Below are 23,095 nucleotides of genomic sequence, written 5' to 3' on the forward strand. Positions count from 1 at the left end.
TGGTGGGAGGAGTCGGGGAAGGAGGGCGGGGTCCGCGCAGGAGGGAGCGGGCTGTAGTGGTCTACCAGTCCCCCAGTCAGCGCCAGGCGTTGGAAACCCGGCAGGGGCGTTATCGTGGTGAACTTTCGCCCGCGGCTGACCTCTGCTGAGCCAACAGCAGCGTGGGACTCTAAGCGGCAGCAATCTCCATACGGATTCGAGAGTCCTACCGCTCCTACCCCACCACCCTCTCCCCAGACTGTTCTCCTGGTGGTGAGGCAGGACCCCTCCACCCCGCTTCAAGCTCTCGTGGCCGCGTCCCCCCGAAGTTTCCGCTTCTTTGTTGCAAGATGTCAGAAAGGCTAGTGAATGGCATAGGAAAGTGGAGAGTCAGAATTGGTGAGTTTCATCTGACAAATGAATTCGAATGCGAAAGATGCAGAGAGGAAGTAAAGTTGTTCAAGCTCTAACTACCGTACCTGTTACTAGATACCTGTGATGTTTCCACATACTGGCTTATTTTCATTTTAATTCTGATACGCGCCTCTTGGTAAAGCAATCCGGAGAAAACCGTTTCCCTTTCGGTACAACCTTCACCTCCTACCTTCACCTGCATAATCCGGGATAGATTCTGTGCACTAATGACTGCTAAATTTGGACAAAAGAACCAAATCCCCACCCCTCCCCCACCGCCAGTTTTCTAACTGGAGTCTTGCGGTTTCGATCAGCATCTCTAGAAAAACGCACAAACAAAACCTAGTTATGATCTCTCCGTGGTACTGAAGCAAGACTCCCCATCCCTGTTCGGTCACTCTCGGACACCTCAGTCGTCTGTTTTGAGATGATCACATTCCTTTTCAGCCTTTCCATGTGGATTCTAATTGTAAATGTTTTTGACTCTCAATGATAACTTTCTACTAATTTAAGTACGAATAAAATAAGACCAAGTTCTTTAATTTTAGTTTTCTATTGTTTTAGCGCACTAGAAATTATCCTTTTATTCTTGTCCTACCGCAGGACCCAGATTCTGCCTTGTTGGAGGTGGACAAATGGTGACTAGATTAGAAAACATTAGGCAGATTTCAGCGTCAAGCCTGCACTCCCGGCTCTTAGAACTACATTTCCCATGAAGATGGACTACATTTCCCATGAGGCCCCGGACGCGTGCGTAGACGACGCAAAGGGACAGCTTCCTGTCTCGAGAAAAGCTGCGTGGCCGACGACCGGAAGGTAAATGTGGGGGTTTTGGGGTGGGTTATTTTCTGGGTTATTCAAAGGGGAACGGGCAGATGGACAAACAGATGGACGTTTCTTTCTTCCCTCTAAGCCCCTGTTCCCATACCTTGATCTTTTCAGGAAAGCGCTCTTTAGAGCATGGAAATGGGAACTCGCTAAAGACCGTGTTTTTGTGTCTGGTGCTTCTTGGAGCACTTGTCAGAAACGTGCAGCAGTAGGAGCTTCTTTAATTCTATTCCTTGAGGACCCTGGGACTGCGGAGTGTAATCTCTTCTGCCTCAGTTAGAATTTTGTTTGCTCATAAAACGAAATATTAGTAGAGGTCGGGATCCCAGTAGTATGTGGGGTGGGCAGGCGTGGCAACGATTTTCAAATTGTTTGGGGGATTACTTTCCAGTGTTAATGATCATAGTGCGTGTTTCCTAATCCTTTGGCTATTACCCCTGCTTCCTTCTTTGGTTTAAAAGTTTATCATGGGGAATGCTCTTTCTACTATTTCCACTGGTTACTAATATTTTCGAGACTAAACCTTTTTAACTTCAAAAAATACATCGAAAGTCTAGCGACGGCTGTTTTAATGTTTACAGTCAATGCTTAGCGCACGCACGAAATTCCTTTATGGTAATTTGGTGGCCCCCCCTCCAGGTATTACATGGCTCTTTGGGAACCACTGTGCTTCACCCGTCAGGAGTCCTCTTTTCCCCAAAATGTCTTATTACTCGCTTAACCCCTTTGGACTAGCTTTTCGGTTATATAAGGGGTTGAACTAGATAATCACTTCGGAAACTTTTTGATCCGGTAATATTGGTCTTTGAGATATGAAGATGTAAATCATTGTTTTGCTGTAATTTGTATGTAAAAAGTGCCATGTGGCTTTTAACTTTTAAAAAACAGAGGTTTAAATAAAAACTACCTTTAATCCCACCACCTAGAGTTAGGTGTGTTGATCTTTCCTTGTGCCTTGCGTGTGCAGTATGACTGAGATTGTATGGTACAGTTTGCAACTTGTTTGACCTAATTTGCATTTTTCTATTAGCTTACCATAGATTTCCAGTGACTAATAGTCTAACGTTTAATTTCTTCACTGTTGTTGGGTAGTTTGCAGTTTTTACGTATTTGCAGTGAATGTATCCTACATATATCTTTGAGTCACTGATTCTTACTTTCCCTGATGAATGCCTAACAATGGAACTGGGTGCGTGAATGAATGAATAATGTCGCTTAAATATTACGGAGAAAATGTATTTTAGCAGATAGTAATGGTCAAGGTCATTCATTTTTGTTACACAGCTGTTTTTTCCTAGAACAAGCAAGCTATTTCTGCTGTCACTCTTCTGGCTTAAATGCTAAAACTGACAACCTCCAGAGTTTAGGTGTTTTTGGACCAGAAGCATCAGGAACAAATAGATCCAAGTTCAGGTGAGCTAAATTAGTGATTTGGTCTGTACCCTAATAGACCAGATTCATTTTGGTTATTATCTCTCCATCTGGTTCCAGCTGCTAGGAGTTTGAAGTTCTGTTGCAGAGTGGGATTAGCCTTCAAGTGACAGGCATAATTTCTAAGAAAATCTTAGTGGCAAATTATAAAAACTGTGGCATTCTAGAAGTAACAAATGGAGGGCAATATATTGCTGAAATAATTCTGAAACAAAACTTGGGTTAGAATCTTGCATGTCACACAGTGCTGTTATTGAGCATCTATTAAAAATTATTAAAACAGTTAGCTGGATTTACTATATTCCTTTAGTAACAAAGGTATCTATGCTGTTACCTTCCCTCCTTTAGGACTGTGTGTAAAGGGCAGGCTTTTGTTCATTCCCTTTGGCTCTCATTATTTAGGTGGTGAGAGTATGATGGGGAGTATGATTGGAAGCAGAATCATAACCTAGGTTTGAGATCATCTTTGGGAAGTATCTAAGTAACAATAAGGTCAAATTCACAAATTTCCAAAATTCTTTAATAGATAAGCTTACTACCCAGCAACTTTAAAAACACACTCATAAAAACAGCAACTCACACTGGCCAAAGGTAACAAGTTTATAAAACAGAAATAGTGCTGGCTTTGCTTACTAGTCTGACAAAACAGAAAGACCAGGTCTGTTTTTCCTTTCCTGGCATGATTCCTCTTGCAATTGCTAGGTATGAGTGGTAATTTGGAAGTTAAGTGGTATCCGATACCAATGTGACATATACCTAGGAAAGACCAGTGATGGGTGAAGTCCTTACTCTGTGTTCCATGGTCTTTTGAGTTAGTTGTTTCTATTTAAGTAAAAGGAGAGAGGTTAAGAACCAGGTTATCCCAAACAATGCTGTGAAAGGAGAGACAGGTTAAAAAAAAAAAGACTTAAGAAGGAGAAAGAGGGAAGGGAAGCTTCTTGGGCATCACACCATTTGCAAGGTCGCAACGAACACCCCAACGAAGGGCAGATCGTTTCTTCTCAGTTGGTACTAGGTAATTGTTTGGAACATATATGTGCTGAGGCTTGGATTGGTGTTCTGCACGACAAAGCATCTGCTCTCGGACACCCCAGCGTAATTCCTTCCTATGATCTTCACCAGGTAACCGCATCAAGTCCCAGTCTCGTTTATACTCAAAATAGCGGGCTACCCGATCTACCTTGCCCCGGTTTCGGCTCAACTGGTCCAGCCTTGGGAGAATAAAGGACTTGGGTCGGCTGGCAACGATCAGGTCTTGTTCATAAGCTGGAGGGCCCATTTCTTCTCTTCGTAGACAGCAAATGAGCTGATCTTGAGAAATTCCTTGGTATTCACGTGGTAGACTAAATTTTTGTGAAACATCAACTGGAGATTCCCTGTCATCCTGGAACTGCAGATTCATCAGCCTTTGTCTTAAGTCCCAGACATCCATGTCACTTTCTGTACCAGACTCTGATTCACTGATGATCGACTCATCCGTCACTAATACTTCCCCACCTGGCTTTCGACGCAGCACCTTTCTCTTCATCACGGGCTTTCGGAGTCTTTGGGAGGCCTCTGAGACTGCTTCTGAAGAGGCATTGCTTTCTATATGTGGGTAATGCAGTTGCACAGGAAGAGCAGGTCGCGTTCCTGGGGTTACTGAGGCTTTACTGTAGGGATCACATGGGATGCACTGGGCTGCTCTCCTGACACCCCCCTCACCCTGCCCTGCACAGATACGGGTAAAAGCTGTAGCAGCTGCTAACATTCGTTCTTCTGGATCCATATTGGCCCATTTTTGTCCATCAGGTCCCACAAGTTCCTCCACTGCTTCCCCTACACTGTAGGACCTGCAAGAGAAAACACCGATCAGTTTTCTAGTAATAAATTTCCAGTTCAAAAATCGTTCATTCACTTCTTGTGTACTATTTTATAGCAGTGAAATGGAGAAAGAATGGCTAAGGCAGTCATAAGTAGAACAGTTAAGTATATAGTAAAATACAGATTAGTACGGGCAGTAGGGGAGCACTTTGGAGGGGCATTAACTCAACTCGAGAGTTTATTAACCGCTTTCATTTCCACTCTCTTCTTATTCACTCCCACGTTTACTGCCTGGTAGTCTTGCCACCTTTAGTAGCTCCTAGGATAGGTGAGTTCAGGCATGAGAAAAGCTCAAGAGACTAATGATATGGGGCACAATACTTAATGTACATTATGTAACTTGTACTTAGAGGGACACTTTATGTATCCAGCACTGTTTTTCGTGCTTCACATTTATTAAATTCGTGTAATCCTCACAACTGTGGGGTAGGTACTCTTAGTATCCTCTTTTCACAGATGAGTAACATGAGGCATTGAGAGATCAAACAGCCCAAGGTTACACAGCTAGTAAGTGGTGGAGCTGGAATTCTAACTCAGGCAGTCTGGATTCAGAGTCCTTGCTTTTAACCATGAGAGTGATTTAATTCAAAAAACCATCACAAAAGCAGTAATATAAATGCATACACTCCTTATGCTTAAGAAATAACACGCCTTCAGCTGCCAAACTAACTATGTTCATCCCAACAGCCTGTCACTGAATTAACTTTTAGTACCCAAACCAACCAGTCAAATACCCAATGCCAGTTTCCTGACTGGATCTAGAATAGGTATCTACTGCCCAGTATTTCCTGTGTCTCTACTATTTTTCTTCTTAAGCTGAAAAACGAATACATATACATGTAGCTTAAAGCAAGGACTCCCCACCTCACACCACCCAAACCAAGTTTCACTCTCAAAGGCAGCTTCTTATAATTTCTCCAGTAATTTTCCATATTCATATGCACTTTTATACCATAAAGGAACATATTATACAACTCTTCTGAACCTTAAAGATAGTCTTGGTGATCCAGCTGTTTCAGTACATGTAGACATACTTCATTTTGTTTAAAGGTACACAGAATTCCAGTGTAAGGATGTACCATAATTTATTCAGCCTGTCCCTGACTGATTTTAGACTTAGTCTTTTGTTCTTAAAAACGAATGTTACAACAAATATCTTGTAAGTTTTTAAATACTTGTGCAAGCATATGTGTACGTTAAATTTCTAGAAATGGAATAGGTGGGTCAAAAGGTATGTATGTGCTCAATTTTGATAGCTGTTGCTAGATGCCCTCTAAAGAAGTTGTACTGAGTGTATATTCCAGATCTTGTTTCTCCTTCCTCTCTCCAAGGTGGTATACTATCAAACCCTCTCCCCTCTTTGCAGTCAGTTTGGTAAAGAAAATACTTCTCATATAAATTGGCATTTATTTAAATTGAGTAAATTTGAGCATCTTTTCATACATTTACAAGCTTTTTTTCCCTTTTGTATGAAATGCTTGTTTCCATTTACCTCAGGTTGTTGGATTTTTTTCTTGTTGATCTTTATATTAAAACTGATTTATATATTCATGGAATACATACCATCTTTACATTTTTCTTGCCAGTTTGTTATTTACCTGCTGACTTTTTGCTGGTAGAAACATATTTTTAGGTAGTCACATTTTTTTGGTTTTCTACAGTTTCTGGGTTTCTACAGTGCCTTACTTATAAATGCCTTTCCTACTTCAACAAGATTATAAGAAAGTTATCTTACGTTTTCTTCTAGTACTTTTATAGTTTCATTTTTTACATTTAAACTTTTCATCTATCATAGATACAGAAACTCAAAGAGCAAAAAACTAAATGAGCTACCTAGACTTAGATAACCTAGTCAGCCTTAGAACAGATGTGGAGATGATATTCTTTAACTAAAGTAACCATCAGTCAAAGATTGTCTAGTACTGTCCCAGTATTACAGATATAGTACAGTTGTCCTCAGATTATTGCAATATGCCAGGAATTTCAACACTGATATCTATATTATCTAGAGTGACTTTTAACTCCTAGAGGTACAGAAATCTTTTATCAGGACATGCATTAAATTTGACTTAAAGATCTTGATGCTTAATTACCTTCTTTCTGCCATCAAAACTGCTTAAAGTAGGAAAATCTTGACTCCAGATTCTACTTCCAATATGAAGTACAATCACTGACAAGTTTCTTCCATCAAGCCAGCTCTTATTGTACCACCTTTAAGAAGGAACTGAGTATTAGATAGAACATACAAGCCACTAATTTTATCTGAAATATTGGAAAGCAATAGAAACTTGGACTAGACATAAATATTCCATATAAACAGATCTTATGATTGGAAAGATGGGACAAATATAATGAGAAGTCAAAAGGAAATGTTTTAGGGGAAAAAATATCAATAACATCCGTCCTCAGTCATCTCAGCTCATGAAGAAGAGAGAAATGAAATATACATATTCCGTAAATTCTGACTACTCTTAACAATGCTAGCTGAATATTTTTTTGATGCTACTTTCCCTTTCCACTGTGAATTGGCCAGACAGGATGGAAAAGAGTAACAGCTGGAATGATCAACCCATAATAAAGCTAATGCTTGTATCCCTGGGCAGAATCAAAAGTCCATATCCTTTAGGCATCAAATTAAATCTTAGATACTATTTGAACATAATGGAATGATATTGACATCACCAAAGCAATCAGCACTAAAATTGTACCTCTTCACTCTCTCTTCATTTAGGGTGGATCTCTACGATTTTTTTATTCCTGAGGTTGTCTTATCATGGCTGAAAATGACATAGAAAGAATCCAGACTGAGATACTCCTAAAAAGAGTGCAAGAACTGGAGCAGGAGGTACAGAGACTTAAAAAAGAACAGGCCAACAACAAGGACTCAAACGTTAGAGAAAATTCTTCAGGAGCTGTAAAAGCTAAGCGTGCATTTGATTTCAGTGCTCACGGTCGAAGACATGTAGCCCTAAAGATAGCCTATCTGGGCTGGGGATATCAGGGCTTTGCCAGTCAGGAAAACACAAACAATACAATAGAAGAGAAACTGTTTGAGGCTCTAACCAAGACTCGACTAGTAGAAAACAGACAGACATCCAACTATCACCGGTGTGGGCGAACAGACAAAGGAGTTAGTGCCTTTGGACAGGTAAGGGCCATTGTACTGTTCCACAAAGCGAGCAATACCAATATATTCTAGGTGTACATACTGAGGATTCAGATTATTTGTATCTGTAAAACAATATCTTTCTCTAATTCCACAGGTGATTTCTCTTGACCTACGTTCTCACTTTCCAAAGGGCAGGGATTCAGAGGATTTTAATTTAAAAGATGAAGTCAACGATGCAGCTACAGAGATCCGTTATACCCACATTCTCAATCGGGTGCTCCCTCCAGACATCCGTGTACTGGCCTGGGCTCCCGTGGAACCTAGCTTCAGTGCTAGGTTCAGCTGTCTTGAGAGGACCTACCGCTATTTCTTCCCTTGTGCTGACTTAGACATTGTAACCATGAACTATGCAGCTCAGAAGTATGTTGGCACACATGATTTTAGGAACTTATGTAAAATGGATGTAGCCAACGGGGTGATTAATTTTCAGAGGACTATTCTGTCCGCTCAAGTGCAGCTAGTAGGCCAGAGCCTGGCTGAGGAGAGATGGCAAGAACCCTTTCAGTTATGTCAGTTTGAAGTGATTGGCCAGGCATTCCTTTACCATCAAGTCCGCTGTATGATGGCTATCCTTTTTCTGATTGGCCAAGGAATGGAGAAGCCAGAGGTTATTGATGAGCTGCTGAACATAGAGAAAAATCCCCAGAAGCCTCAATACAGGTAAGTTTTAAAAAAATGAAACAAGGAAACACCCAGACCCCCAAAATAAAACAGCTATTGCCCTGAGATATGTAAGAATATATTTTAAAATATTCTTCCTCTCCCCACCATTGTCTAAATAACTAAGATCCTGCTTTCATGAAGCTTTTACTCTTAACTTGTAGAATGTTATGAACATGTAGCAGGGAGTGGTATCTTTTAATTTTCTTCTGTTACTGTTCTATCCCTTCAGTAAGAAACCGGTGTTTGGACCAGGCCCCTTAAATAATTTTATAGCATTATGGTGGGCCCGAGTCAGCTCACTTCTAGGTGACTTGTTACCACTAAAATTTAATGTAGACCAAGCCTAACTAGTTGATCCATGGTTTGCTGCCTTTTTCTTTTTTTAATTATAAAGTTGTTCCAGGTTAGGGATGGTGTTTTATTTTCTTAACTATTAGATACTCAATATTGACAAAGTTTTCCCCCTCCTTTTAACCCAACTAATCCTGTTTTTTAAGAATTGTTGGATGGCTGCTGTGTATTCTCATACTCTGTTTCTTCTCTCTTTCTCTCTAGTATGGCTGTAGAATTTCCTTTAGTCTTGTATGACTGTAAGTTTGAAAATATTAAGTGGATCTATGACCGGGAAGTTCAGGAGTTCAATGTTACCCACCTTCAGCAACTCTGGGCTAATCATGCTGTTAAAACTCAGATGCTGTACAGTATGCTACAAGGACTGGACTCTGTTGCGGTACCCTGTAGGACAGGTATGACAGGGAACCAGAGTTATACAGGGTTATGGGGGAGGGAGATTCACATAAAGTTTGGAGGTGATTCTATTGTGGTAAAGTATCCATGTAATGCTTGATTGTATACATTATAGGACCAAAGATGGATGGAGTGATAGAATGGAGAAACGTTAAGCCCTCTGTCATAAAGCAGACCAGTGCCTTTGTAGAAGGAGTGAAAATGCGCACTTATAAGCCCCTAATGGATCGTCCTAAATGCCAAGGATTAGAATCCCGGATCCAGCATTTTGTACGTAGGGGACGCATTGAGCACCCACATTTATCCCATGACGAAGAAACAAAAGCCAAAAGGGACTGTAATGACACACTAGAGGAAGAAAATACTATTTTGGAGAAACCAACAAAGAGAGTTTGTGTTGATACAGAAATTAAAAGCATCATTTAACCATAGAGAACTCACCAAGATCTAGGAGGCAACAGAAAACCATTAGGCTAAAGAAGTTCTTGCTTGAATAAGAAAGAATTTAAACATTCTTTCATTCCTGTCCAAGAGAATTAGAGATGGAAGAAGCAAAAAGTAATTTTAAAATGGACATATGTTTACATACACCTGGAAACCTGTGCCTTGTGTTCACGTTCATTAAAGCCAGATCCTGCAAGTGTCTGATTTGTTGTGCTGTCCTTTTTAAAAGCAAATGAGATATTTACTACTCATCTGAATTCTCATAAAGAGCTTTGCCCAAGTGTCAAAAATTAAAAATACAAAATTTAGTAAGTGATATATTTGATTAACTGGTTTAGTGCCAGGCAAGATACCTGAAAATGACCCAAGTGGGTAAGGCACAGCATCTCTTATGAAGCTTATCAGTCTAGTGCTGTGTGAGCCACAAATTGTCTCTGTTGCATAGTCCTTTTTTTAAAAAAATTTTTTATAAAGGATATTTTTTCTTTTTTTTAAAAATTAATTAATTTATTTATTTTTGGCTGTGTTGGGTCTTCATTTCTGTGCGAGGGCTTTCCCTAGTTGCGGCAAGCGGGGGCCTCTCACTATCACGGACTCTCTTGTTGCGGAGCGCAGGCTCAGCAGTTGTGGCTCACGGGCCTAGTTGCTCTGCGGCATGTGGGATCTTCCCAGACCAGGGCTCGAACCCGTGTCCCCTGCATTGGCAGGCAGATTCTCAACTACTGTGCCACCAGGGAAGCCCTTTTTTTTTTTTTTTTTTAACATTTTACACGTGCAGAAAAAACTCTTAGCCCACGGGCCATATAAAAACAGGCCATGCAGTTTACCAATCCCTGGCCTAGTGGTTTAAGGAAAGCTCTTATAAAGAGGAGACATGCAAGCTAAATCTTGCAGAACAAGGGGGAGTCAATTAAAGTGGGGATAAAGTAGCAGAGCTTTAATTGTGTTTAAGGCAGAAGATGCAGCTGTATAAAAGGTTAAAGGTTACAGCATTTGCATTCAGGTAACTGTAAATACAGTAGTACGGCTTCAGAGTGATAATAGCACAGTTAGGAAAGGTAAGCAAGGGTCATGTTTTAGAGCCTTGTAGGCCTTCCTAAAAAAGCTTAAATTTTATCTTGAGAGCCACTGGAAAAAAAAAAAATTAAGAGCCAGAATTGTGTAGGAAGAATATTGCTCTGGGTTTACTGTGCATTGCAAGAGGGCAAGACAGTGGGACCAATTAAGAGGCTGTTGGAGCAATCAAGGAAATAGATGATGACGGCCTAGACTTGATTTGCAGAAAGGGGAACGGAGACAAGTAGGTGAATTTGAGATTGAGAAAGGAGAAGCAACAGGACTTTGTGGTTGAGTGAGTATGACATTGAAAGCAGGGACCTTTCAGGATAACTCCTACATTTCAGATTTAAGCACATTCTGGAGACACACACTAGGACAGGAAAATGAGGTGGGGCTTTGCTTGTTCTCAAAGTTGATAAGTAACCCTCAAAATATGACTTATAAACACCAATATTCATTCAGAAGAGTTTAAAGTTCTCTTAAATAATACATTATCCTTTATAGCAATTAAAACAATAAACATCAAAGTAAATGAAGTCAGACCTTCTGCCTCAATAGTAACAATTTTCATCACATCAGAGTGCATTGCTAGTCCACATTTATGATATAATAATATATACTATATGAAATCCAAAGTTTTATTTACCGCCAACAAATAATTAGTTTGTTCCTACCTATATTCAAAACTCCAGGTATACAAATATGATTTATACCCTCAAGCTGCTAGGTAAAGTATAATAATAGATGGGACAATTAGAAACAAAACTAACATAGAGATAGTACACTGATGCTCAGTAGTGGATGGGCCACAGAAAGAAGACTTCACTGAAAGGGTTCCAAGTTTAGGAAATAAAATAGTATAAGGAAGTGAAGTGACCCTGTAGTTTTGAAGAGCAAGAAGACACAATAGCTTTTACATTCTAGCAGAGTAGGAACCAGAAAAGAGCCCCATTTTAGAGATGGGGAAATAGCTGGACGAAGTAAGATTTTTTCTAAATTGCCAATTGTACGATCCAGGTCTTCTGGAGTTTGAATCACGTCATCAGTTTTTGGGACTTGATCTGCCAACATTTCATAATACCCTAAATGTCCTTAAAATATGATTGCTTTCTCCTTTAATTTTGATGTAAAGATAGCGTAAATGTCCTTAAAATATGACTGCTTTCTCCTTTAATTTTGATGTAAAGATAGCGTAATCACTGAGCATAGCAAAATATCCCCACTTAAACATGTAAAGACAAACCAAAGCATTTTATTTTTTTCAGGTTCCTACCTTATTTCAATGTACTTTCACTGGCATTAGTTTTCAAGTCAAAGAAAAACCTAGAAAAGAACAGAGTTTAGGGAATCACTCAAAAAAAAAAATCAACTATAAAGAAATGATACATGGGACAAAAAGCACTAACTAAAAAGCCATGCTTAGCAGATTCTATAGAAGCAAAAGAGAGGATCAGGGTCTTTGATCTTTTTTTAAAAAAATAAATTTATTTATTTATTTTTGGCTGCGTTGAGTCTTCGTTGCTGCATGCAGGCTTTCTCTAGCTGCAGCAAGTGGGGGCTACTCTTCGTTGCAGTGAGTGTGCTTCTTACTGTGGTGGCTTCTCTTGTTGCGGAGCATGGGCTCTAGGCGCGCGGGCTCAGTAGTTGTGGCACACGGGCTTAGTTGCTCCGCGGCATGCGGGATCTTCCTGAACGAGGGATCGAACCCATGTCCTTAACCACTGCGCCACCAGGGAAGTCCAGGGTCTTTGATCTTAAGTGAAATCCTTTCAAGGTTAACCAGGTTATATTATCAAATCTAGAAGAATAAGGATCTAATGACATTACTTTTGGCAGTTACCCACAGAAAAACTCAGGACAATCATCATAGATGAAGCAAATCAGAAGTCCCAAAATGTAACTTTGAAGAATTACTTCATTTATCTGTATTGTATAATACGTTGTATAAATTCCAGAGTCAGACCGATGGTAGGCACTAAATGAATGTGAGGAGTAAAGTAGGGCTTAGCTTTTTCTTTCTTCACTGGAAAAATGGAAGGAATTATTTCAACAGGTTGTGAAGTTTAAATGAGATTTTATATGTATATGTTTTTATAGATATTACATATGTAATAGATATAACATGTAATATATAAGTATATATATTATATATATAAATAAAATGGTGCTTTGTGAGAAGTATTACACCATTCATTTCAATGTTCATGCAATACAAAACTACCTACTAAAAAGATAAACACAGAACAGAGGAAAGTAGGGACAGAAATGGAACAGGACTCTGGGCTGGAATGGGCTGGAAGAATTCCAATACTAAAGCCCAAAGAGATTTTTTTTATGGCATGTGTAGTATACTATACTATGATTAACATGTTTTCTTTGCAGTTAAATTATTGTACACTTTTTCTTTCTCGAATGTATGAAGAAGATAGGTGTTTGCAAATAATAAAATATAAAATTTAATAAGGTCCACAAGTAGCTGTCAGTTTTTTCTTTCTTTTTAATATAAAGACCTGATAATCCTTTCTCCTTACTTAGGGGGAAACTTTCACATAGAAGCTAGCACAGCTTGTATTCTGTAGATAAATACAGATGATATTGACCAAAATACCCAACAGTACCTTCTGGTCAAAATCTTAAGCAATTCTGTGTCCCATGTTTACCTAGTTGCAAGTGAAAGGATTTTGAGGGTGGAAGGGAAGGATTTTAAATTGGAATAGTGGGGCTGGATCACTAGTTAGATTCTAAACTTTGCTGGGAGGCTACTGCAGATTTAGAACAAATTTCTCTACCTCTCGGAAGGAAAGCATGCAGCTTCAAGAACAAAAGTATTAGAACAAAAGAAAACAAAACACCCTAAAAAAGACAACCATAATCCAAAGAGACAACAAACTAGTGGAAATACTGTAACAGGTTCAAAATCACTAATTCAAATTCCTATTAGAAAGCTATTAAAAGGTACAAACACCAGCAGAATAGGGAAAAGACAGATGATTTACCGAAGAAATAATGACTAATAAACATAGAAAAAGATGTTTCATCTCATTAATAATGCAAACAAAAACATTAAGCTATCCTTCTAGATTGGTAAGACTTTTCAGTACCCAGTGCTGGCTGGAGTGTGGAGAAATAAGTACTCTTACACTGTGTACTATGTGTGGGGGGAGGGTGCGGAGGGGAGATGACAGTTTTTCTAGAGGGCACTTTGGCACTATGAATCAGAATTTAAAATGTACCATAATTTCTAAGCCACAGTCCGTTTCCAAGAAATTATTCTAAGGAGATAAACTGGACAAGAACGCAAACATGTACATGTACAAGTAACCACTACCATGCTATTTTCTGTTGATGAAGAAATTGGAAAAACAAATGTCCATCATTAGGGGATAGGTTAAATAATACATGGTATAGTAGAGCCATAGCAAGAAATACCATGCACCCATTAAAAATGATAATGCAGGGACTTCCCTGGTAGTTCAGTGGCTAAGACTCTGCACACCCAATGCAGGGGGCCTGGGTTCCAGCCCTGGTCGGTAACTAGATCCCAGAGGCCACAACTAAGAGTTCGCATGCCACAATGAAGATCCCGCGTGCCACAACTAAGACCCGGCGCAGCCAAATAAAGAAATAAATATTTTTAAAAAATGATAATGCATATCTACATTTGGCATGGATCAAATCACTTATTCCTAAACTATTAGGAACTAAATAAGGCATAATCTGCTTTTTAAATGAATATACTTTGTTATATTCAAAATACACAATTATATAAAAACAAATACATTTTCCAATCATGTAAATATATACTCATAATGAATACATCTTAAGTAAACCCAAATATGAACACTGATTTTTTTTTTTTGATCTGTGGCTGATAGAATCTCGAGTATTTTCTTCCTTTTTAAATATGTACTTAATAGTGCTTGGATTTATTTCTACAAATACTGAGATTGTATACTTCTTATAACCAGAAAAAAAAAAGTTGTTTTTCTTTCTTTATTCTGGGGCAGGACTATAGGATTCTTCAATTTTACACACTTTCCTAACTCATTAGGGAAAGAGCTTCTCGCACTGTGACATCCGGAAGTTCATAAAAGGTGAAACTAGAGGGACAGAAGACTTTTCTTCCTTCACGACGACAACAAAGACCAGCGTCTGCACCAGCTGGCCCGGGGCGTGGTTATCGTCTCGGACGATCACGGCCTCCGGGTAAGCCGGCTGCCCCGCGGGCACCGGTTCCGCTGCCCACAGGCCCCTCGGCCCCGTCCACCTCGCAGAGCGGCGACCACGAGGGTGCTCGCCGCTGCGGGCGCCGGGTTGGCAGTGGACCGGCAGCTGGCGCACATCGTGACCTCGAGGGGTCGAACGCGCCGGGGGCACGCACGGCGCCGCTCACACGTGCCTCCGCAGGCCGCACACCTGGGCTCGGCCGAAGCGTCAAGGCTCCGTACGGCGCGCTGGGGAGACCGGCAGCCAGGGGAGGGAAACTCCAATGCCGCCCTACTCAGAACCTGACCTCTCCACAGCTGTGGGCGGGCGGCCCTGGGGAGCCCGTGCACCATCTCTCCCCGCTTTTGCCCGCTTACCGGTCCAGCAGACGTCCAGCGGCCGCACCAAGTCCCGCCGCCCCGCTACCGTAGTACAGCAGGTTTCAGTTAGCGTCCCACAGCTCGCGCAGGCGCAGGGCCCGCAAACGCACCCAGGCTACCGTTAACCGCCCGGCCGCCCAGATTTAAACCCAAAGAGCGAACGGCCCCCCTCGGCCCCGCCCTCCTCCTTCCTATTGGCCCAGAGGGTGAACGTCTTCCAAGTGTACATTTCGATTGGTGCCTATTTTCTCTTGGCCCTCCCCCATGGGCGGGAGGAGGCCTGGGACTCCGGGCTTGGATTCGGCAGGGCCGCCACCCGCCGAGCTCCAGTGCGTAACCCGGAACCGTTGCGGCGTCGCTTTTAGGTGTCCCCGAAGGGGAGGAGAGGACTCTCAAGCTTCGGTTAACAGCGAGGTAGCTGGATTTGGGGAGAGGTGTTCTAAACGGTCCGTCCACCTCCGGGGAATCAGTCTCCTCCCTTCCCTGCTCCGGCGGCTGCGGGGCTGCGAGACACCGGGGAGTGCGGCTCTCAGAGCCGGGTTGGAGCCACTTCCCCCGACCTCGCCTCTTGCCTCCTGACGGTCGCCCTGGAGTCTGATTCGCGCAGGTTCCGTATAAAGACCGGACGCGCATCCGCAGAGAGTCCTTCCCGCGGTTTCCGAGGCTCTCTGATTTGACCCGTTGCTGTGTCTCCAGCCCGTGCCGACGTGACTGTCAAACTGCTCCCGCCACTCCAACTTCCTTGGGTGAACGAGGCCTCGCTTGTGGTTTTCCTCTGGAATGCTCCCGTCTGCTCCCTTCGCATAATCTTACCCTTAAATTTGTTTTGTTTTGTTTTGTTTACGTACCTGGGGGAAAAGGTCTAGTGCTTTGGGAGTTGCTGACGGTGAGACCTAGAAAAGAAAAACGGTAGAGGTCGTCACAGCTCAGTGTTCTCGTCACTGCCCTGCAACCTAACTAAAGCAACTTGTCCTCCTCGTCCGGAGCGTTCTGTACCCCACCTCACAACAAATAGGAAGGTGACAAGTTTAATTTACACTATTAAATTCAGGAGTCAGTGAGAGGGAGAAAATAATCTGTAACCTTTTCCTCCAAACTTCATATTACCTCTTACTCTTACCCCTTTGTCCTAGGGCCTTTGCACTACCTCTAAGGCACTTTGGATTTGTTGGGGGAAAGAAGAAGGAATAAACAAAGAAGAAGAAGACAGAAGTAGTTTGTGAAAGTTTGAATGACCCGACCCCTAGATCTCCAGTGTCTTAACACGACTTTAGTGCACACATTCTTTTCTCATGAACAAATATCCCACGTTTAGGTTTGGTCATCTCATAGCTGCATGTCTTTTTCAGTGGCATTGAATTTGTCTTAGAAACAAGAGCGGACAGAGTCATTTTTCTTACCTGCTGCTTTGCTCATTCAACAAACTCCTTAAACACACCCCCCCCCATTAGTTTCTTGTTGTCCTTTATGTTAAAATTTTATCTTTGAAACCCTTTAATCAGTAACTTGAAGGATCTATCTTCCGTCATCTTTCAAGTGGTATCTTGTGTTCAACTCAATCCCTGTTTTTTGGTGGACCACTTCCTCCTCCAGCTTTGTCTAGATTTGATTTGATAATCCTCGTGGTTCCTTGAAATCCACTGAACCCAGGTCAAGAAAACTTAACCAGGGCCATGTAAACTACAGTATATGGAAGGAAATCCTATTCCTGCAAACCAAACTGCATCTTTAAAAAAAATATATTTAGGAAAATTTCAAACATAAGGAAAAAATGAAGCTCTGTGAACTCAGTGCCAGCCCCAGCAATTATTAACTCCTGGCCAATCTCGCTGCTCCCATATCACTATCTACATGACTCCTCTTGTGTTTCTTTGAAGCAAATAGCAGGCATCTGAAAGCTATAAATATAGCAGTATGATTTCTAAAAACATAGAGGACTTTTAAAAAGTGTAACCACAATATTATTACAGCTAAAATATTTAATGTATTTCCTTAATATCATCAAATATCCAGTTTAATTTTCTACTTGCCTCGTAATTTTTTTTTTTTCTCTACTGTGCTTGTTTAACCCAGGACCCAGTCCACTTCACACATTGTGATTGGTTGATATGTCTTTCAAGCTTCTCTTATTCTACAAGTTCCACCTCCATATTTTTCCCTTGCAATTTGCTTGTTGAAGGAACCAGGTTGTTGGTTCCGTGAAGTTCCCCATAATCTGAATTTTGCTGATTGTGTCTAAGTGACGTAGTTTAACATGGTTTCCTTACCTTTCGGTAGTAATGCATCCTTTTCCAGATGCTTTCCCTGATTGGCCTAGCTAGTTTAATTAACGCATCAGGATCTTTATGCATTCGAATATTGCTTTCAACTGGTTATATCCTCATGTTTAAGTTAATCACTCCTTTATGATATCTTTGCTTACCTCACCCCTTTGTTGACATTTTCAAACTCCTTCAACTATAGACCTCTTATCTTTTATTTGCATGTGTGTGGATGGTAGTTTAAGGAATAGGTGAGAATGAGATCTTCCAGGAGAGTACAGAGTGAAAAGAGAAGGCAGCCTGCTCTCTTCTGGAAACTCTCATCTGTTGAACTCTGGGAGACTACCCTGTCCTGTTTCTGCTCCTGCCTCTCTCCTCTGCCTTTCAGTTGTTGCTGGTCCCCAAGGATTGGCCTTTTTTTTTTTTTTTCCTCCCTTGGAGAGCTTATTAGTTTTTTTGTTTCCACTATTCATTTTATGTGAGATAATTTCAAAATCTATAATTTCAATCCTTACTCTCTCCTGAGTTTCTGAAATCTATCTTATCTGCATATTAGAATTTCTACGTGAATTTCTTTTCATCTTTCCAAATGCAGCATATCTGAAATATTACTCATCTTTCCCCTCTGGATTCACCCTTGTGATTTCCAAGGGTGAATGGTATTATCATATCCCTGTGCTCTCACCCCTTAAGAGATGATCATTTTTTAGTCTTTCTCATCCCCACGTATCTCATTAAGTTCTGTCATTTGTTCCCTTGTAAAGTCTCATCTCTCTTCCTTCCATTTCCTTTTTTACTACTAATCATTAGTTCAGCCCTATTATTTTGTTCTTGGATTCTTTCAGACACATTTAATAATACTGAAGAATATGGGATAGTAGCTAAGACTGTAGGCTCTGGGTCATATTATCTGGGCTCAAATTCTGACTCCTCCACTGCCTAGATACGTGACCTGGGCAAGTTATGTAGCCTCTCTTTGATTCTATTTTCTCATTGTAAAAATGGAGATGATAATTCGACTTCCTTTGTATGTTTTCTGTGAGAATTAAATGAGAAAAAGTACATTAGCATAGTGTCTATGGAATAATAACTCACTTCATTATAAATATTGTATAGTATTCTTTAGTCTTTATAATATTCTTTATTCTATTCTTACGAGAAGAATAGCTCTCTGCCTTCCCTTTTATCTCTCTTGGCTCAGTCCATCCTATACATCATTGCCAGAGGGGTCGTCCTAAAACATTAATCAAGTTATTCTGCTAAAGCACCTGCAGTGGTCTCTCTTTGCCAGAGTAAATTCATTCTTCTTGGGGCCCTGCATGATCTGGACCCATCCTGCCTTTTCAGCCTCATTTCCCAGGTCCCCTCTACTCAAGCTTCCCATTCTAGTCAGTCTTGTTTCTTCACTGTCCTCAAAGCCACTTGGTTTATTTAACTTTGGATCCCTTCCTTATCTAGATTCTCCTCTTATCTCCTTTCAAATCCTATGCCTCTTGAAAGCTCATCTCCAATTTACCCCTTCCACCAAGCCATGCCTGATTACCCTCAGCCACTGGAATTTGACCCTTTTTGAAATTCCTATAGCACTTACCTTTATTTCTCACTTAACTTCTAAAATACCTAGACTGAGACTGTTAATATTCTGTTTAGTTTAATCTTATCTCTTCATCCCAAGCTGCTCATTCCTTTCCAGTCTTACTTTCTGATACTTCATAATGTGAGCCCTTCACCAGTCTACTCATTAAGCATTCAAATGTCAGCAATGATTATTGTTATAACTATGATGATGTACACTTCTACCATTGCTCATACAGGGCCTTCTCTGCTCATATCTCTCTCTCTTCTTTTTTAGCAGTCACAAAGGCAACGGTTGTAAATGAAACAGCAAGGGTCAGGAATCAGGAGACCAGAGTTCTCTTCCCAGTAATTTGCCAGCATAATTTGGACAGGTTAGTTCCTCTTTGTTTTTCTTCTAACCTGTTAAATGGAGTTACATTAGATATTATGTTAATTGCTTTCAGTTCTAAAACCCTTTCATTTTAAATCTATTTAAGGGCCAACTCAAGTATGTTATTCCCAATCATTCTTATTTATGTCTTAAGCACTGATACTCATATCGTGCTTTTTATTCTTCTTACTTCTCCAAGTGTGTATTTCTTTTCCTCCCAAGAAGATCAAGCTCTTTGAGGGCAGGTATATGTCTCATATTTGCTGTTATTTGCCACAACTATCAAAGCTCTGTGTGTAATGGAATTCAGTGTGGTTGGATTAAATTTTAAATTAAATGTCCTGCCATTAAATCAGAACATTTAATTACTTCCTTTCACTCAGGAGCAAAACTCCTGTCCTGAAATTCCTAATAACCAGTGAGATGCCCCAGCTGGGAGGGGCAGATGTTGTATGAGTTGATGTGGAATGAAATATGGTGATGTTGTAAGTCAGAGTTTCTCCACCTCAGCGCTGTTGATATTCTGGGCTGGATGAGTTTTTGTTTGGGAGGACTGTTCTGCACATTGTAGGACGTGTAGCAGCATCCCTGGCCTCTACACTTTACATGCAGTGGCATCCCAGTAATGACAATCACAGATGTGTCCAGATATCACCAAATGCCAACTGTGGGGGCAAAACCATCCCCAACTGAGAACCACCTCTTATAAATGAAAGTCTTAGACAGGACATGCCAGTTGGTGAATGAGGTTTTCTTTACACCATGTTTCTTTGTATCTGCTGTACTTCTTACAGATGTTTACCTTTTTAGAAGTAAAAGAATTAAGAACCGAGTAGAGTTTTTTGTGTGCAGAAGGGAAAATATCGGAAAATTTCTGTGCCCACAGTCCAAGGAGAAGTAGCAGAGTAAAGCCAGCATTTAGGTGGCTTCATAGAAAGTAGTTTCGACCTGAGGCTCAGAGAGAAAAGGACCCTGATTTCTCAGAGCCTTAGGAGGTTGTGAGAAGGGATTTTAATTTTGGAATGAAGAAGGAAAGTAAGATACCTAGGAGAATAATTGGCCCAAGGGTTGACCTAGAGTAGGACTGAAAGAAAGAAACAGGGGAACCCTGGGGAGGAAAGAAACCCTTTGATGCCTTAATGTTGCGGTTATCGTGAGGTTTTGATATAGCAGTCTATATGTATACAAGATTGCTTTAAGTTGCTAGTCTCTTAATTTCACATGCATTTCCAATGTCCTGCATTTGTGCTCTCCTCTTGATTTCCTGCCTTTACTATATGTTTTCCTTTACTGTTAAGCTTTCCCATTTGTAATTTTCTTGTTTCTAGTCGTGGGCTTTTCTTTTCTGTCTAGAGAAGTTCCTTTAGCGTTTGTTGTAAAGCTGGTCTGGTGGTGCTGAATTGTCTTAGTTTTTGCTTGCCTGTGAAGCTTTTGATGTCTCCGTTGAATCTGAACAAGAGTATTCTTGGATGTAGGTTTTTCCCTTTCATCACTTTAAATATATCATGCCACTCCCTTCTGGCCTGCAGATTTTCTGCTGAAAAATCAGCTGATAACCTTATGGGGATTTCCTTGTATGTTATTTGTTACTTTTCCCTTGTTGCTTTTATATTTTCTCTGTCTTTAATTTTTGTCAATTTGATTAATATGTGTCTTGGTATGTTCCTCCTTGGGTTTATCCTGTATGAGACTCTGTGCACTTCCTGGACTTGGGTGACTGTTTCCTTTCCCATGATAGGGAAGTTTTCAGCTATTGTCTCTTCAAATATTTTCTCAGGCCCTCTCTCTCTCTTCGCCTTCTGGGACCCCTATAATGTGAATGTTGGTGTATTTAATGTTGTCCCAGAGGTCTCTTAGACTGTCTTCATTTCTTTTCATTCTTTTTTCTTTATTCTGTTCCACAGCAGTAATTTCACCATTCTGTCTTCCAGCTCACCTTTTCGTTCTTCTGCCTCATTTATTCTGCTATTGATTCCTTCTAGTGTATTTTTCATTTCAATTATTATATTCTTCAACTCTGTTTGTTCTTTAAATCTTCTAGGTCTTTGTTAAACATTTCTTGTATCTTCTCAATCTGTGCCTCCATTCTTTTTCTGAGACTTCGGATCATCTTTACTATCATTACTCTGTATTCTTTTTCTGGTAGTTTGCCTATCTCCATTCGCTTAGTTGGTCTTCTGGCGTTTTATCTTGTACCTTCATCTGGACGATATTCCTCTGCTGTCTCATTTTGTCTAACTTACTGAGTTTGCAGTCTCTGCTTTGCAGGCTGCAGGATTGTATCAATAGTTCCTCTTGGCTTCTGGTATCTGCCCCCTGGTGGGTGATGCTGGTCTAGAGGCTTGTGCAGGCTTACTGGTGGGAGGGACTGGTGCCTGCCCACTGGTGGGTGGAGCTGGTTCTTAGCCCTCTGGTGGACAGGGCTGTGTCAAGGGGGCTGTTTAGAGGTGGCTGTAGGCTCAGGAAGACTTTAGGCAGCCTGTCTGCTGATGGGTGGGGCTGTGTTCCTGCCCTGTTGGTTGTTTGGCCTGAGGCATCCCAGCACTGGAGCCAACAGGCTGTTGGGTGGGGCCAGGTCTTGGTGTTAAAATGGCAGCCTCCAGGAGAGCTCATGCCAATGAGCACTCCACAATACCTCTGTCACCAGTGTCCCCATTCCTACAGTGAGCCACAGGCACCCCCTACCTAGCCAGTATACCCTCCAAGACCAGCAGGTAGGTCTGGCCCAGGCTCCTATGAAGTCACTGCTTTTTCCCCAGGTCCCGGTGTGCATGAGACCTTATGTGTGTCCTCCAGAGTGGAGTTTCTATTTTCTCCAATTCTATGGAGCTCTTGCATTCAAGCCCTGCTGGCCTTCAAAGCAAATGCTCTGGGGGCTCCTCCTCCTGATTCCAGAACCCCAGGCTGGGGAGTGTGACATGGGGCTTAGTACTCTCACTCCTGTGGGAGAACCTCTGTGATATAATTATTTTCCAGCGTGTGGGTCACCCACCCAGCGTGTATGGGATTTGATTATATTGCGTATGCACCCCTCCTACAATCTTGCTGTGGCTTCTTCTTTGTCTTTGGATGTATAATATCTTTTTTGGTAGGTTCTAGTCTTTTTTGTCAATGGTTGTTCATAGTTTGTTGTGATTTTAGTATTTTCATGAGAGGAGGTGAGCTCAAGTCCTTCTATTCCACCATCTTGTCTCCTTCCTCAGGGACATTTTCTTTACTGATATAAAATAAACTTTTTCCAGCCTGGCTTGAGCATGTGGTGAGAGAGACATTAACACCCCACCCTCACCCCAGTTACATACACCCTCATTAAGAACTTCTTAATAAAAATAAATAAATTTAAAAATAAATAAATTTAATAAATAAATTTAAATTTAAAATAAATTTAATAAATAAATTTAATAAATTTAATAAATTTAAATTTAAAATAAATTTAATAAATAAATTTAAAAATAAATACATTTTAAAAATATATATGTATGGGCTTCCCTGGTGGCGCAGTGGTTGAGAATCCGCCTGGCAATGCAGGGGACACGGGTTCGAGCCCTGGTCTGGGAGGATCCCACATGCCGCGGAGCGGCTGGGCCCGTGAGCCACAATTACTGAGCCTGCGCGTCTGGAGCCTGTGCTCCGCAACGAGAGAGGCCGCGATAGTGAGAGGCCCGCGCACCGCAATGAAGAGTGGCCCCCGCTCTCCTCAACT

General features: G+C 41.1%; 3 protein-coding genes and 1 long non-coding RNA gene across 7 annotated transcripts in view; 3 read left to right on the forward strand and 1 right to left on the reverse strand.

Moving 5' to 3' along the window:
• The first annotated feature begins 30 nt into the window (after positions 1-30).
• On the forward strand, positions 31-3,015 carry LOC309667470. Its single transcript, XR_014267787.1, has 3 exons — positions 31-378; positions 997-1,209; positions 2,506-3,015. It is a non-coding gene; the product is annotated as an uncharacterized lncRNA (long non-coding RNA).
• Positions 3,016-3,150: 135 nt separating this feature from the next.
• On the reverse strand, positions 3,151-15,311 carry HYLS1 (HYLS1 centriolar and ciliogenesis associated). Of its 3 annotated transcripts, none has more exons than XM_082475916.1 (4): positions 15,181-15,311; positions 11,871-11,920; positions 6,609-6,726; positions 3,151-4,484 (listed from the first exon to the last, which is right to left on the reverse strand). In XM_082475916.1, the coding sequence occupies exons 3-4, from the start codon at positions 6,620-6,622 to the stop codon at positions 3,560-3,562; spliced, it is 939 nt and encodes a 312-aa protein (XP_082332042.1). In that variant the 5' UTR covers positions 6,623-6,726; positions 11,871-11,920; positions 15,181-15,311; the 3' UTR covers positions 3,151-3,559. The 3 variants fall into 3 exon arrangements, with proteins under 3 accessions (XP_082332042.1, XP_082332043.1, XP_082332044.1); XM_082475917.1 differs by having other exon boundaries at positions 6,609-6,777; XM_082475918.1 differs by lacking the exon at positions 11,871-11,920 and having other exon boundaries at positions 15,181-15,291.
• Positions 6,802-9,737, forward strand: PUS3 (pseudouridine synthase 3). Its single transcript, XM_082475892.1, has 4 exons — positions 6,802-7,663; positions 7,779-8,344; positions 8,903-9,093; positions 9,210-9,737. The coding sequence occupies exons 1-4, from the start codon at positions 7,289-7,291 to the stop codon at positions 9,518-9,520; spliced, it is 1,443 nt and encodes a 480-aa protein (XP_082332018.1). The 5' UTR covers positions 6,802-7,288; the 3' UTR covers positions 9,521-9,737.
• Positions 15,312-15,464: 153 nt separating the features above from the next.
• The window catches only part of LOC309667468 (uncharacterized protein), a 92,412-nt gene continuing 84,781 nt past the window's right edge, over positions 15,465-23,095 (forward strand). For both annotated transcript variants that reach the window (XR_014267783.1, XM_082475930.1), the window contains exons 1-2: positions 15,465-15,597; positions 19,297-19,393. The gene's annotated coding sequence lies outside the window, so the exon portion shown is untranslated. The remainder of the gene's footprint in view (positions 15,598-19,296; positions 19,394-23,095) is intronic.

The sequence above is a fragment of the Balaenoptera physalus genome (assembly GCF_965194825.1).
Source record: "Balaenoptera physalus genome assembly, chromosome: 10".
In the NCBI taxonomy this organism is placed as follows: Eukaryota; Metazoa; Chordata; class Mammalia; order Artiodactyla; family Balaenopteridae; genus Balaenoptera; species Balaenoptera physalus.